This window comes from Molossus molossus, unplaced genomic scaffold (assembly GCF_014108415.1).
Source record: "Molossus molossus isolate mMolMol1 unplaced genomic scaffold, mMolMol1.p scaffold_m16_p_4, whole genome shotgun sequence".
NCBI lineage: Eukaryota > Metazoa > Chordata > Mammalia > Chiroptera > Molossidae > Molossus > Molossus molossus.
In genome coordinates, this window is record NW_023425377.1 from 67751648 (window position 1) to 67763810 (window position 12163).

At 50.9% G+C, this 12163-nt stretch overlaps 1 protein-coding gene across 1 annotated transcript in view; it reads left to right on the plus strand.

Moving 5' to 3' along the window:
- Positions 1-677: 677 nt before the first annotated feature.
- CPAMD8 (C3 and PZP like alpha-2-macroglobulin domain containing 8) overlaps positions 678-12163 on the plus strand; it is a 67066-nt gene continuing 55580 nt past the window's right edge. Inside the window, exons 1-5 of the mRNA XM_036240652.1 lie at positions 678-918; positions 5310-5461; positions 7138-7160; positions 9509-9674; positions 9750-9802. Coding sequence (XP_036096545.1) covers positions 686-918; positions 5310-5461; positions 7138-7160; positions 9509-9674; positions 9750-9802 — 627 coding nt within the window. The 5' untranslated portion in view covers positions 678-685. The remainder of the gene's footprint in view (positions 919-5309; positions 5462-7137; positions 7161-9508; positions 9675-9749; positions 9803-12163) is intronic.

Consider the following 12163-nt stretch of genomic DNA (forward strand, 5'->3'; position numbering starts at 1 on the left):
AGGGAACACCTTGCCCTCAAGAGAGGAAGAAGGGGTAGCCCACCCCTGCTGTTTGCCAGAGGGGAAAAGAGGTTCAGAGAGGGAGGGGCCTGGCCAGGGGATTTGCAGATCCCTGGGGTGGGGAGAAGGCAGAGGTGAGGACAGGCAATCGGGGGCTTGGAGGCAGCTGCAGGCCTGGAAGGTTGGCACCCTAGCCAGCCTTAGCCTCTCCAAAGGACTTGCCTTGCACAACTCTCCAGGTTGTGGGGAGAGGGTGGAGTTGGGGAGGACACAGCGAGCCCTGCATGGTGGGAGGTGAAGAGGGCGCAGAGACGCAGCACTCCGGCGCAGGGGCAGGGACCCGCCCGTGTCCACGGAGGGGCCGTGGGTGGGCGGCTTGGGAGGCGGACCCGCAGGATGGATAGGGGGACAGTCCGGGGAGGAAGCGAGTTTGGGGAGGATATTGGGCCAGGTTGTGGGGGGCAAAGGAGACAGACCAGGTCGATGAAGGGAAGGGGATGGGCTGGGTCTCGGGGTGCATCCGGGCAGGGAGCGGGTCTCGCGAGGGAGTGGGGAGAGTTGGTGGAGGGGATGCGTTCAGGGGCGGGGCGGAGGCGGGGCCCGTGGGGCGGGTCCGGGGCCAAGGCGGTCCGGGTAGGGGGCTGGTCCCCGCTGCCCCAGCCTGGCCGGGCGCGGAGCAGGGCGCATGGCGCCGGGCGCAAGGCAAGGGGGCTGCGAACAAAGGACCCCCGACGGCGCAGCGGGGACAGAGGTACTCGGACCCCAGACCCGGCCCAACACGGCCCCAGCCCCCTCCCTGGGTGCGGCGTCTCCGTGGAGCGGGAAAATGTGGGGCGCCCTGCTTGGGCCGCTGCTCCGGCTCCTGCTGCTGCTGCTGTCGCCGAGGGACGGCGTGCACGCCGCGCAGCCCCAGGCCCCGTGAGTAGCCTCGGGCGACAGAGTTGGCTGGCCTCCTGGGGTGGGAGTCTCTGAGATTGGCTCAGAGAGGTGCAGCGACCCGTCCAAGGCCACACAGCCTCAGCACTGGGTGGAACCTAGATTCTTGTCCCCCAATCTTTACCGGTCGGACTGGGAAAAGGGGGCACACTGAGGCTTCAGAAGCGGCCCGCTGGAGGTACAGGGGCTCCCCAGAGCTCAGGCTGCGAGCCCACCTACCCCACCTCTCCCCCTTGGATGAGCAGGGCTGTCGTCTGAGGTGGTGATTTCAAGTTGTCCGTGGCATGAAGGTAAGAGGTTCGCGTTTTGGCTGAGAAATGGGAGAGTTCGTTTTCCTAGGAAGGGTGCGCTGTTGGTGGAGGGGAGGAAGTGTTTGTTTGGCTTCCACATTTTTCTTGGAGTTTGCTTACAGAGCTTCTGGTGGATTGACACAGTGAGGAGGTGAATTAACTAGCTGCTAAGGAGAATTTCCCATTAGCTGGCTTCACAGGGAATTTTTCCAGACCTGCCAAGTTCGGGTGAGCCCTGTAAGTCTGTGGGTTCAGGGGGCTGCCTGCAGCTGCCTAAGCTCAGCCGTTTTGTCCGGCTTGGCCTTTTTGAGGTGGCTGGTTCTTGTTTAGGAGTTACCAGAAAACAAATCACCAGTGAGACTGGGTGGGTGGTGGTGGCACCTCCAGCCCCACTACTCCTTTGGCATCACAATTTGAAAAGTAAGCCCTGGCCGGTACTGCTCAGTGGTTACAGCTTCGGCCCGTGGGCCGGAGTCGTGGGTTTGAATTTGTTCAAGGACATGAACCTTGGTAGTGGTTTGGTCCCTGGCCCTGGCTGGGGGTCCTGCTAAAGGCAACCAATCCATGTATTTCTCTCATGTTGATGTTTCTCTCTCTTCCTCTCCCACTCCACCTGAAAATCAGTGGAAAAATATCCTTGGGGGAGGATTAAAAAAAGAAAATTCAATAAGAAAAGTAAGGTACCACACTGAACTTGAGCAATGGGATTTTCCTCCCCTGGGCCTTGTGAAGTTGGAACCCAGCAAACTTTTGTGCTGATGGGACACCTTTTAGAATATCAGTTCTCAGCCAGGGAGCAATTTTTGTCCCTTTGGGGTCATTCAGTAATGTCCAGAGGCATTCTGGGGTTGTCACATCCAGGGGAGGCAATGCTGGTGGAATCTACTGGGTAGAGGCCAGGAATGCTGCTAAACATTCTGCCACGTACCGGTCAGCCCCCAACACACAACAGGACACAGCCCTAAATGAGAGACCCTGCCTTATAAGGACCAAGTCCAGAGTCCCTTTGTTGAAGAGTTTTATTTATTTATTTATTTACTTATTTACTTATTAAAAATCTTCACCCGAGGATATTTTTCCATTTCGGGGGACGGGAAAGAAAGAGAGAGACAGACATTGATTGGTTGCCTCCCATACCACCCCCACCAGGGCTAGGGACTGAACTGCAACCAAGGTACATGCCCTTGACTGGAATTGAACCCAAGACTCCTTGGTCCATGGGCAACACTCCAACTGCTGAGCCAAACCAGCTAGGATTGTTGAAGAGTTTTAAACAGTGTCCAACTAAATTAGCCCTGGGATCTTACCACTGTTGAGTGAAATGGAGCCCCCAGGCTGGGAGACACAATGATTGACTTGGAGTTTGAGATTAGCTGGCCTCAGCCTCAGTCCACCAGCCTGAAGGATCTCATTTTAGGAAAAGTTCTGGATTGTGCCCCATGTGGTTTTTTCATGAGAAATCCATGCTAGAAAACAGCATGGATTTGCACACTGTTGTTGAGACCAACGCTGTCTATTCTTTAATAAACACCACCTTTTCTGGGTCCAAAGGATAAGAAGCCAGTGTCAGCCCAAATGCCAGGGTTGACAGTGACTGGCTGGTGAGCATACTACTAGCTGCAGCTTCTGACCCACAGGGAAGTCATTTGGTTCCAGTGTTCCTCTGGACCTTTGGGTGAAGATGCTAACTTAGATCAGGATAAGGGCTCTAAAGATGACCAAGGAAAACAAACATGTGGATTCTGTATTCCCCAGGTGCTCTTCCACACTCAGCACATGGGAGCTGGATGGAAAGACTGTGTCCTAAATGAGGCCACATTCCAGTGCAATGGCAAGACAGGACACAGGAGCTCAGAGTCACTGTTTGCCTGGGTCAATGGTAACAGCACGTCCCTAGGGTGACTGTGTTCTCTGGACAGCACAGTACTCAGGATCAGTGCACACTCTGTGCACTGCTGAGGCCAGCACTGCACAAGGGAGCTCAGGGTCTTTGCACCCTCTTGTCGATGCTGGAGCTGGACACTACACATCACATATAAAGCAAGGGTCTTTCTATGCTCGAGATGGTACACATCCATTCCCAGCGTCACTACACACTCTGTTGGGTGCTGGAGTTGGACAGGACACATAAAATCCAGGGTCAGTACACATTCTGGTCAGTACTGGATCTGAACACCCATGAAACCCAGGGTCACTGCATGCTCCAGAAGGTATAGTTATATACCCAGGGTCAATGCATGCTCTGTGCATGGCTGGAACCAAACCCTGCACTCGGGAACCCAGTTGGCAGGCACTTGTGCTGGAGTTGGACAGAACATGGGATTCCATGGTCACTACTCATTCCAGTCATTGCTGGGTCTCGCCAGTTCACCTACAAAATAAGGGTCTTTGCCCACTCTCGTTAGTGCTGGAGTCATACAGTAGATGGTAGTCCCCGGATCTTTGCAGGCTCTGATTAGTCCTGCAGTAGGACCGCACACGTAGGAACCCAGAGTGCGTGAATTCCGGTCATTGCTCGAGCCAGACAGAGCACAGTGGGCTCCCAGTGTCAGTGCTGCAGCCAGCTACTCATGGGGACCATTGTGTCTTTTAAAATGCCAAACTTTTAATGAAGTCTAGTTTATCAGCGATTTCTTCAATTGATTGGAATCGTGTTTTTAGTGTCTTATTCATGAAATCTTTGCCTAACATAAGTTCACAAAACCTTTCTCCTATGTTTTCTTCTAGTGCTTTTATAGTTTTACATTTAGATCTCTGACCCACACTGAATTCATCTTAGTGTTCGATGTGCGGTAAGGACCTAAATTCATCTTTTTGCGTGTGGATGTCGGGCTGTTTCAGAAGGATTTTGAGAAATGAAAATCTCTGCTAATCTCAGTGCCTGGCGCAGAGTTTTCCCTTTTGCCTGTTTCCTTCTGGTGCCCGTAGTTCTGCACAGTTGGAATCGTGCTGCCTTTGCTGCTGGTACTTGTTGCATTGTGAGCAGGTCCTGTGGTTATGGATGAGCCTTTGTGATTTTCAGTGGAAAGCTGCAGAATATAAGAGGCAGGAACCCAAGTGAGAGGCCTGGGACTCAGACCAGGTGCCCTAAGGGCACCCACGGCCCTCTCTTGCCTGGCTGTGTGACCTGGTGCACATCCTTCTCCTTCTGCAAGGTCAGCTCTCCTGTCTGGAAAGCAGATATTGATACCTTTTTCCCAGAAGTGTCTTCATAGTCAAGCTGAAGATTTTTAGAAGGAGAGAGATGTTTTTACTCCATTGTTGACGGAGCTTTCCCCGTGTAGGTCATTTAGTTGTTTTCAGGATTTTAGTCTTAGAATTAATGCTGTGGGAAACTCCTTGATTCTTTCCACTGGTTTCCAGAGTCTGGCTGCCTGGGTTCAAATCCTGGTGTCCCATTGACTCAGGAACATACTTGGCTTCTCCAGGACTTTATTTCTGATTCTGTAAACGGAAGGTGTTCGCACTTCTCACAGAGTGGCTGTGAGGATGAAGTCGAGTCCTGCCTACAGGAAAGAGTATTTCAGACTGTGCATGCGGCACGTGCAAATGTCCAATGGCAGAGAAAAGGCCATAGGCCAGAATGCAGAGATCGAAGCGGGTGTGGTGCTGGGTAGATTCAGAGAGGCCAGATTCTTACCTAATGGCTTCAGAGTGAATAAGCCAGTCCGTGGTCTTCAGAGCTCACAGTTTGATGAAGAACACATATGCATAAAGTGACCATGCTTTCGTCTGGCCGGTGTGGCTCAGTGGTTGAGCGTGGACCCATGCAGCAAGAGGTAGCCGGTTTGATTCCCGGTCAGGACACATGCCCAGGTAGTGGGCCCAGTCCCTCGTGGGGAGCATGCAGGAGGCGGCCAATCGATGATCTCCCTCATCTATGTTTCTTTCTCTCTCTCCCTCTCACTTCCTCTCTTTCTAAAATCAATAAAGGTAAAAAAAAAAAGTGACCATGCTTTCAGGGTGTGGTCAGGCATAGGTTGGAGTCAGCCTGGGGTGCACCCTGGCCCTGCTAGCGTGGCAGTGAGGCCAGGGGTGGGTCAGATAACCCTCGGCCTTCACCTTGGTTCTCCTCTCCTGTAGGGGCTATTTGATCACTGCACCCTCCGTCTTCCGCTCGGGAGTGGAGGAAGTCATCAGTGTGACCATCTTTAACTCCCCAAGGGAAGTCATGGTTCAGGCGCAGTTGGTGGCCCAGGGCGAAGCAGTGGCATGGATCCAGGGAGCCATCCTGGGTAGGTCCCTGGGTGTGTGATGGGGGCTTCCTCTCCCTTTTCACAGTGGAGAAATTTTCTGGCTTTCAGGGCTTGGGCAGGGTGGGAACTGCTTTACTTCCTCCCATCCCATCTCCCCAGAACCCCAACAGGAGAGGGAGGGCAGGTTGGGTTCTTCCCATTTCACAGACGAAGAGAGTAAGGCTCAGGAGGGGTAGCTACTTCCCCAGAATGGGAAATCAGATTACTTTGTTCCTTGGCAGCCCAGGTCCTATGGATGCAGATATGGGTGGAGTCAGGACCCTTTCATGTCAGCTTTGGCTAGAGGTGGGATGAGGCCACATCAGACCTTTCATTGAGCTTTGATCCCTTTCTCCCCACCCCCTGTGTGGTGTAAGACCCAGACCCAGGCTCACAGCTGAGCTTAGGCCCCCAGCCAGCCTCTCCCACCATTTGCTTGGTAAACTGCAGATAACAATAGCGCTGGCCTCCTGGACAAAGGTGGTGAGAGCAGGACCCTGCCTCGGGGGCTCCCAGCCTGATAGGGCTGGTAACTCATTCTTCACATGGAGCGTGAGCATGATGCAGCCACAGTGACACAGAGATGATGTCAGGGCTCTAGTGGGGCAGCACCTGTCCTCTGGGTGGACATGGGGATGCTGGCCTGGAGTGGAAACTAGAAGAAGGGATTGGGGGGGGCAGGAAGAGTGGCCAGTCCTGAAACCCAACTCAGGTTAGTTTCAGCAACAGAGAGCTTTAGGGGCTCTCATAACTAGAAAAGTCCATGGACATTACTGGCCATCTCCTGCTCCCCCATCCCCAATCTGGATGGGCCTGTGTCTGCTCAAAGCTCCGAGATTCCCAAGATTTCGTCTGAGTGACCCATCTTGAGTCATATGCTCGACTCTGATCCAATCCCTGTGGCCAGGGGAAGGCCTATACTGATTGGTTTATGTTGGGTCATGTGTTCAACCCTGAACCAATCCCTGTGACCAGGGCAAGGCCTGTGCTGTTGGCCTTTCTTGGGTCATCATGTGCTCAACCCTGAGCCAATCACTGTGATCAGGGCAAAGGCCTATGTAGATGTGCACAGAGCCCCACCAAATGACATGGACTGGGACCTGGGCAGGTGGTTCCCACAAGGAAATCAGGGTTTGGCTAGTAAGAAATGGGGGAATTGATTCTGAGAGGCAGAAACAGTAGATGTCTAGATAAGGCCCAAAGCCAGAAAGCCCCAAGAGGTATCAGAATGGCAAATGACTCCATTTGGGTAGAAGAGAGAGACAATAAGAGACTATTCAGATCCACTTGAGCAAGATCCACTGGGGACTTCAGTCTCCTCTTCTTTCTCCTGTTCCTCTTCCCTGGAGTTTTCTCTTTGCTCCCCTCACAGCTTACCTTGGGCAGAGGCCAGGGGTGATGTGAATCAGCATGCAGGCCCGCCAGTTTCTCCTGAATAATTTGGCCTTGTCCATCCCCTCTGGCCTTTAGCTCTCACCAGTTTGGAGGAAACCTCTCACTTCTGCCCATCCCGCCCATCCCAGGCCAGACCAGTGTGACCCAGGGTATATGTTTGTCTACGGGAAATCCCTCTGGGTTGAAATTCCTGTTTGTAAGGCTGTAGCCCAGTCGGAGTGGAGGGGCAGGAAAACATAGCTTCTGATTTAACCGTTTTCATTTCTATTTTCATTTTTTAGATAAAGGGACAATCAAACTCAAGGTAAGCTATGAATTTTTTAAAATCATTAACCCTACCTTGGAAATAAAGAATTGAATTAAAATGAAACAAGAGATGTTTTATGTGTTTAGAGAAAAATCATTAACAGTAATGTAAACATGATTGATGAGGAAAAAAATTTAGAAAAGAAAAGTCACCCATATCCCCTTTGCCACACTTTTTATTTTTTCATGTTTCCTGGAAATCCTTGTCTACATGAGGACATTTTCTTTCATAGCTACAATCGAAGGGTACACACCATGGTGTTTCCTGCTGTTTTCTCTAAATACATAGTATAAACATACTTCCATGTTTCCAAGTCTCTATCATTGTATTTTCCATCCTATTGCACCCCTTTTGTAATACAGTTGCTCATTGAACAACGAGGGAGTTAACAGCACCAGTCACCCCATGCAGTCGAAAATCTATGACTTTTGACTACCCCAAAACTCAACTATAGTTGTTCCCTCGGTATTCAAAGAGAATTGGTTCCAAGACTCCCCGCAGGTACCAAAATCCATGGATGCTCAAGTTTTTGATATAAAATGACATAGAATAGCGCATACAGTCAGTCTTCTGAATCCATGCATTTCCAACCAGAGATCAAAAATTCTGTTTCCACTCAGCAGTTGGTTGAATCCTCAGATGCAAAACCCATGGATATGGAAGGCCAACAGTATTTATTGAAAAAAATCTGCAATTCAAGTTGTTCAAAGGTCAACTGTACTAATTTACTAAGCTCTCACCTTGTATGTGTTTAGATTTTTAAAAATTGTTTTCAGGGTTTTGATAATGTAAACCAAAAGCTGCAGGCGTCTTTGTGTGCAAAGCTATATCAACATTCTGGATGCTTGCCTTTGGCTAAACACTCTGAAAAAGAATGACCAGGTCAGGATCTAGGCCTCTACTTTGTTTTCTTCTATTTTATTTAAACAACTTATTTACTGATTGATTTTAGAGAGAGAGAAGAAGGGAGAGAGGGAAACATTGATTTGTTGTTCTACCCATTTATGCACTCATTGGTTGTTTCTTGTATGTGCCCTGACTGGGGATCCAACCTGCAACCTTTGTGCATCGGGATGATGCTCTAACCAGCTGGGCCACTGGCCAGGGTGGTCCTGCTTTGTTTTAGAAGACACAGCATTACCCGCCCACCGCACTGCCTGCCATACATTACAGACCAAATTTCCCGCGACCTTGTTGGCATTGAAAATTGTTATTTAAAAATTATTTTACATACCAAACTACACTGTAGGTAATTCTCTGACATGGATTTTTAAACTGGAGTCCTTGGATTTCTAGGGGTTTGTAAGTACTAAAATTGTAGGCATTTACTGAGTTAGCTAGTCCTTAACTTTTACCAGATGCTCAAAGGAGTCCCTGAATGAATGGGCTTAGTTGAGAATCATCCTTAATTATAATGTGCCCTCTGTCAGTGATCAGAATGAAGCCCGCGGTGCTTCCTCTTCTAGCGGTTGTGTCATTAGTGCCTAAGAGCTGTGGCACGGAGGTCAATTACAGATCCCTTTTCTGAAGGCAGTATTTCCCACCGGGAGGGTTGTTTATACCCTTCCCTCTGTGATATTCGACAATGTCTGGAGACATTTATGGGTGTCACAACAATAGTGGTGGGGTTGCTATTGGCATCTAGTGGGTAGAGACCAGGGCTGCTGCCCTGCAGTGCCCAGGACCTCCCCACCCCCGAGAACAAACCAGCTCTAGATGTCAGCAGTTGGGAAACCAAGAAATACCCCACAGCTGCCCTTGCCCGCGTCCTCTGAGCAGGTCTGCTTCCTTGTCCATCAGAAAGCAGGGCTGCCCTTTCTTGACCATCAGAAAGATTGTGTGCTGTCCCCGCCACCACACACAAGAAGGCACGCTCCCCAGGATAGATGCTGTGGGTTTGTACAGGAGACCAGTGAAGGTCTGTATAATTCTGGGAGAGGGGCCAGCGGGTCTTAACCCACTGGATGCCAGTAGCAGCCTCATCGTCAATTATGACTATTAGAAATGTCTGCAAACATTGCCAGGGTTCCCCAGGGGTGGGCGGAATCCTTCCCCACCCCTAACCCAAGTTGAGAACTGCTCATCCAGAGCCATTCTAAGAGCTAAGGATTTAAGCCCCTTTGGGAGTCTCTAGTCTGTTGAGCAGCATTCCTGGCCTCCACCCACTAGATGCCCTTCTTCTAGCTGTGACACCCAAAAACGTCTCTAGAAACTGCCAAGTGTTACCTGGGGGGCACAGACACCTCAGGTGAGCACACCACCGTAGGCCTCTACACTGCTTTCCCAACACGTAGGTCTCTTCCAGGGTGACACCCCATTTCCAATGCTCCATGCTCTGCCTGCAGGTGCCCATGGGTCTCAGGGGCCAGGCCCTCCTGAAGGTGTGGGGCCAAAGTCGGCGGGCAGGAGAGGGTCCCCTCTTCCACAACCAGACCTCAGTGACCGTGGATGGCCGGGGAGCCTCCGTGTTTATCCAGACCGACAAGCCAGTGTACAGGCCCCAGCACCGAGGTGGGCAGCGGAGCGGGCTGAGGGGAGGGCCGGCCAGGGCCTGGAGCTGCTACATGTCTCTCTCCTTTCTCCCAGTGCTCATAAACGTCTTCACCGTCACCCCAGACTTGAGGCCCATCAGTGAGAAGGTGAGATTTCCTTCTAAACCGTATGCCCGGAACACACCCTGGCCAGGGCCACCAATTTTTACCTCCAATTTTGGTTCCTTCCTGGGGCTCCATTTCTCCTGGGAGGCCCAGGGGCGGTCTGTGCAACAGAAGGAGGCAAGGACGCTGGGGGGTGCCCTGTTCCTCAATAAAGGACACCAGTGGCCGAGGAAGTGGCCAGTGTCCCTCGGTGCAGGCTTAGGAAGGATTTAAGTAGCTATGGATTATAATTTGAAATCCAAATAGCCCTGCATTAATTTAACATTTATTAGAAAGAAAACATAACTGTACATCAAACTCATCATTCCTCCTTTGAAATAAGCATATTCACATAAAGAAAGCATTCCTTTTCTTTTAACCTTCTATTTGGAAATAACTTCAAGCTTACAGAAAAGTTGGAAGAACTGCACAGAGAGATCCTGTGTGCCCTCCTTTCAGCCCAGGGATTGGCAGACTTTCTTTTTTTTTTTTTTATCCTCACCCGAGGACATTTTTTTTTGTTTTTTGTTTGTCAGATAGAGTGGGAGGGAGAGAGAGGAAGAGAGAGAGAGAGAGAAACACTGATGTGAAAGGGACACATTGAGTGGTTGCCACCCACACAATCCCACCAATCAGCAGTTAGAGCGCTGGCCTGCGGTCCAGAGAGACCCGGGTTCAGTTCCTGTTAAGGGCACGTACCTCGGTTGCAGTTTGTCCCCGGCCCTGGATGGGTTGTGCGGGTGGCAGCCACTCGATGTGTCCCTTTCATGTCGATGTTTCTCTCTCTTTCTCTTCCTCTCCCTCCCACTCTATCTGAACAAAAAATGGAAAAATGTCCTTGAGTGAGGATTAAAAAAAAAAAAAAATAGATGCTTACCTCTGGTTCTAGCTTTCATAGATGATTTCAAAATTTCGTGAAACAAGATTGGCTGTGATGACTGCAAGGCGGTGATTTTCCCAGCTCCATTATTTCCTCTGCACCTCCTAGCTGGCATTCTGCTGCAAGGAGGAGCTTTCAGGAAGGCACTGACTGTGAAGAACGAGATGGAAGTGGACTGCACACGTACATAGCAAAGATGCGAACATGGTCTGTGGGCGACTTCAGTTCAGGGAGCCCTGAGAGGATGTGGAAGGTGCATCTGTGCTCCCGACCTTGAGAGCTGAGTGCTTGGGGCACATCACTGAGCAGAGCAGAGCAGACCCCGTCCCCGTGCGGCTCATATTCTGGAAAATAATGCTGCAAAGTTCCTAGTGGGTGGTGAGCAGCCTAGAAGAGCAGTTCTGTGGGTACACACAGCTTTTCCTTAACTTCCATCACCTCCAGTTTCTGTGCTTTTTCATTGAATTATTTATTTTTTTAAAATGTTTTTATTGATTTTATTAGAGAGAGAGGGGAAAGGAGAGAGAGAGAGAAACATCGATGTGAGAAAGAAACATCAATCAGCTGCCTCCTGCATGACCCCCACTGGGGATCGAGCCTGAAACCTGGGCATGTGCCCTGACTGGGCACTGAACTGGGTCCTCTCAGTCCATGGATGACGCTCAGTCCCTGAGCCACACCGGCCGGGCTCCTGGAATATTTTAATGCACTTGCCTGGGTTTTGGAGCAGCCTTGTAAATTCACCTCAGTGCTTGAGTTCCTTTTGCCAAGGAAGGCTTCATACCTGACCACCCTTCCTGGAGGTCATTTGCTTGTTCCCAGGTTTCAGCCGTCGTCAGAAATGCTGCCAGAGTTGTCTTTATATGTGAACCTTCTTTTGCACTGGTGCGTCCTTCCTCAGGCTCAGCTGAACCCAGGACCAGGGTTCCCAGGTCCATGGTCAGGGCAGGGTTGAAGGCCCTGGGTGTGTATGTTTTTTGCTTTCTGAGTGGACAGTGATAAGTTCCTTATCCAGATGCCCGAGCGGGCGTGTGCCCACAGCTTTTCCTGAGGAGGGGCTGGGGCTCAGTCGCTTGAGATCAGCTCCTGCCCAGTGTGCAGTTATTGCCAGGAACAGCTGGACACACACAGTAGAAGGGAGAACCCTGGATGTGTGTGGCTGCCCGTTTCCCTCTGGAGGCTGTCAGTTAAGAGCTCTTGCTGGGTGAGGCCCAAGGATAAAAATCACTAGAAGTGAATCTGAAGTGCAAGGCATCCAACAGCCTCTGGGATCAACTGGGACACCCTTGGATCACAGGCAGCCCTGAGCTAATGGGAATACATCCATGTGCACGGGGTCAGCCACACGTGGAGATCAGGCAGGGCACACAGCCAGCGTGAGGAAGCACAGCAGGGCAAGCCGTGACCTCCACTGGAGAGTTCTGCATCTCGGTCAGAGTCAGCGTCAACTGTTCAGTTTTACGTGGCTGGCTCCAGGCTCCAGG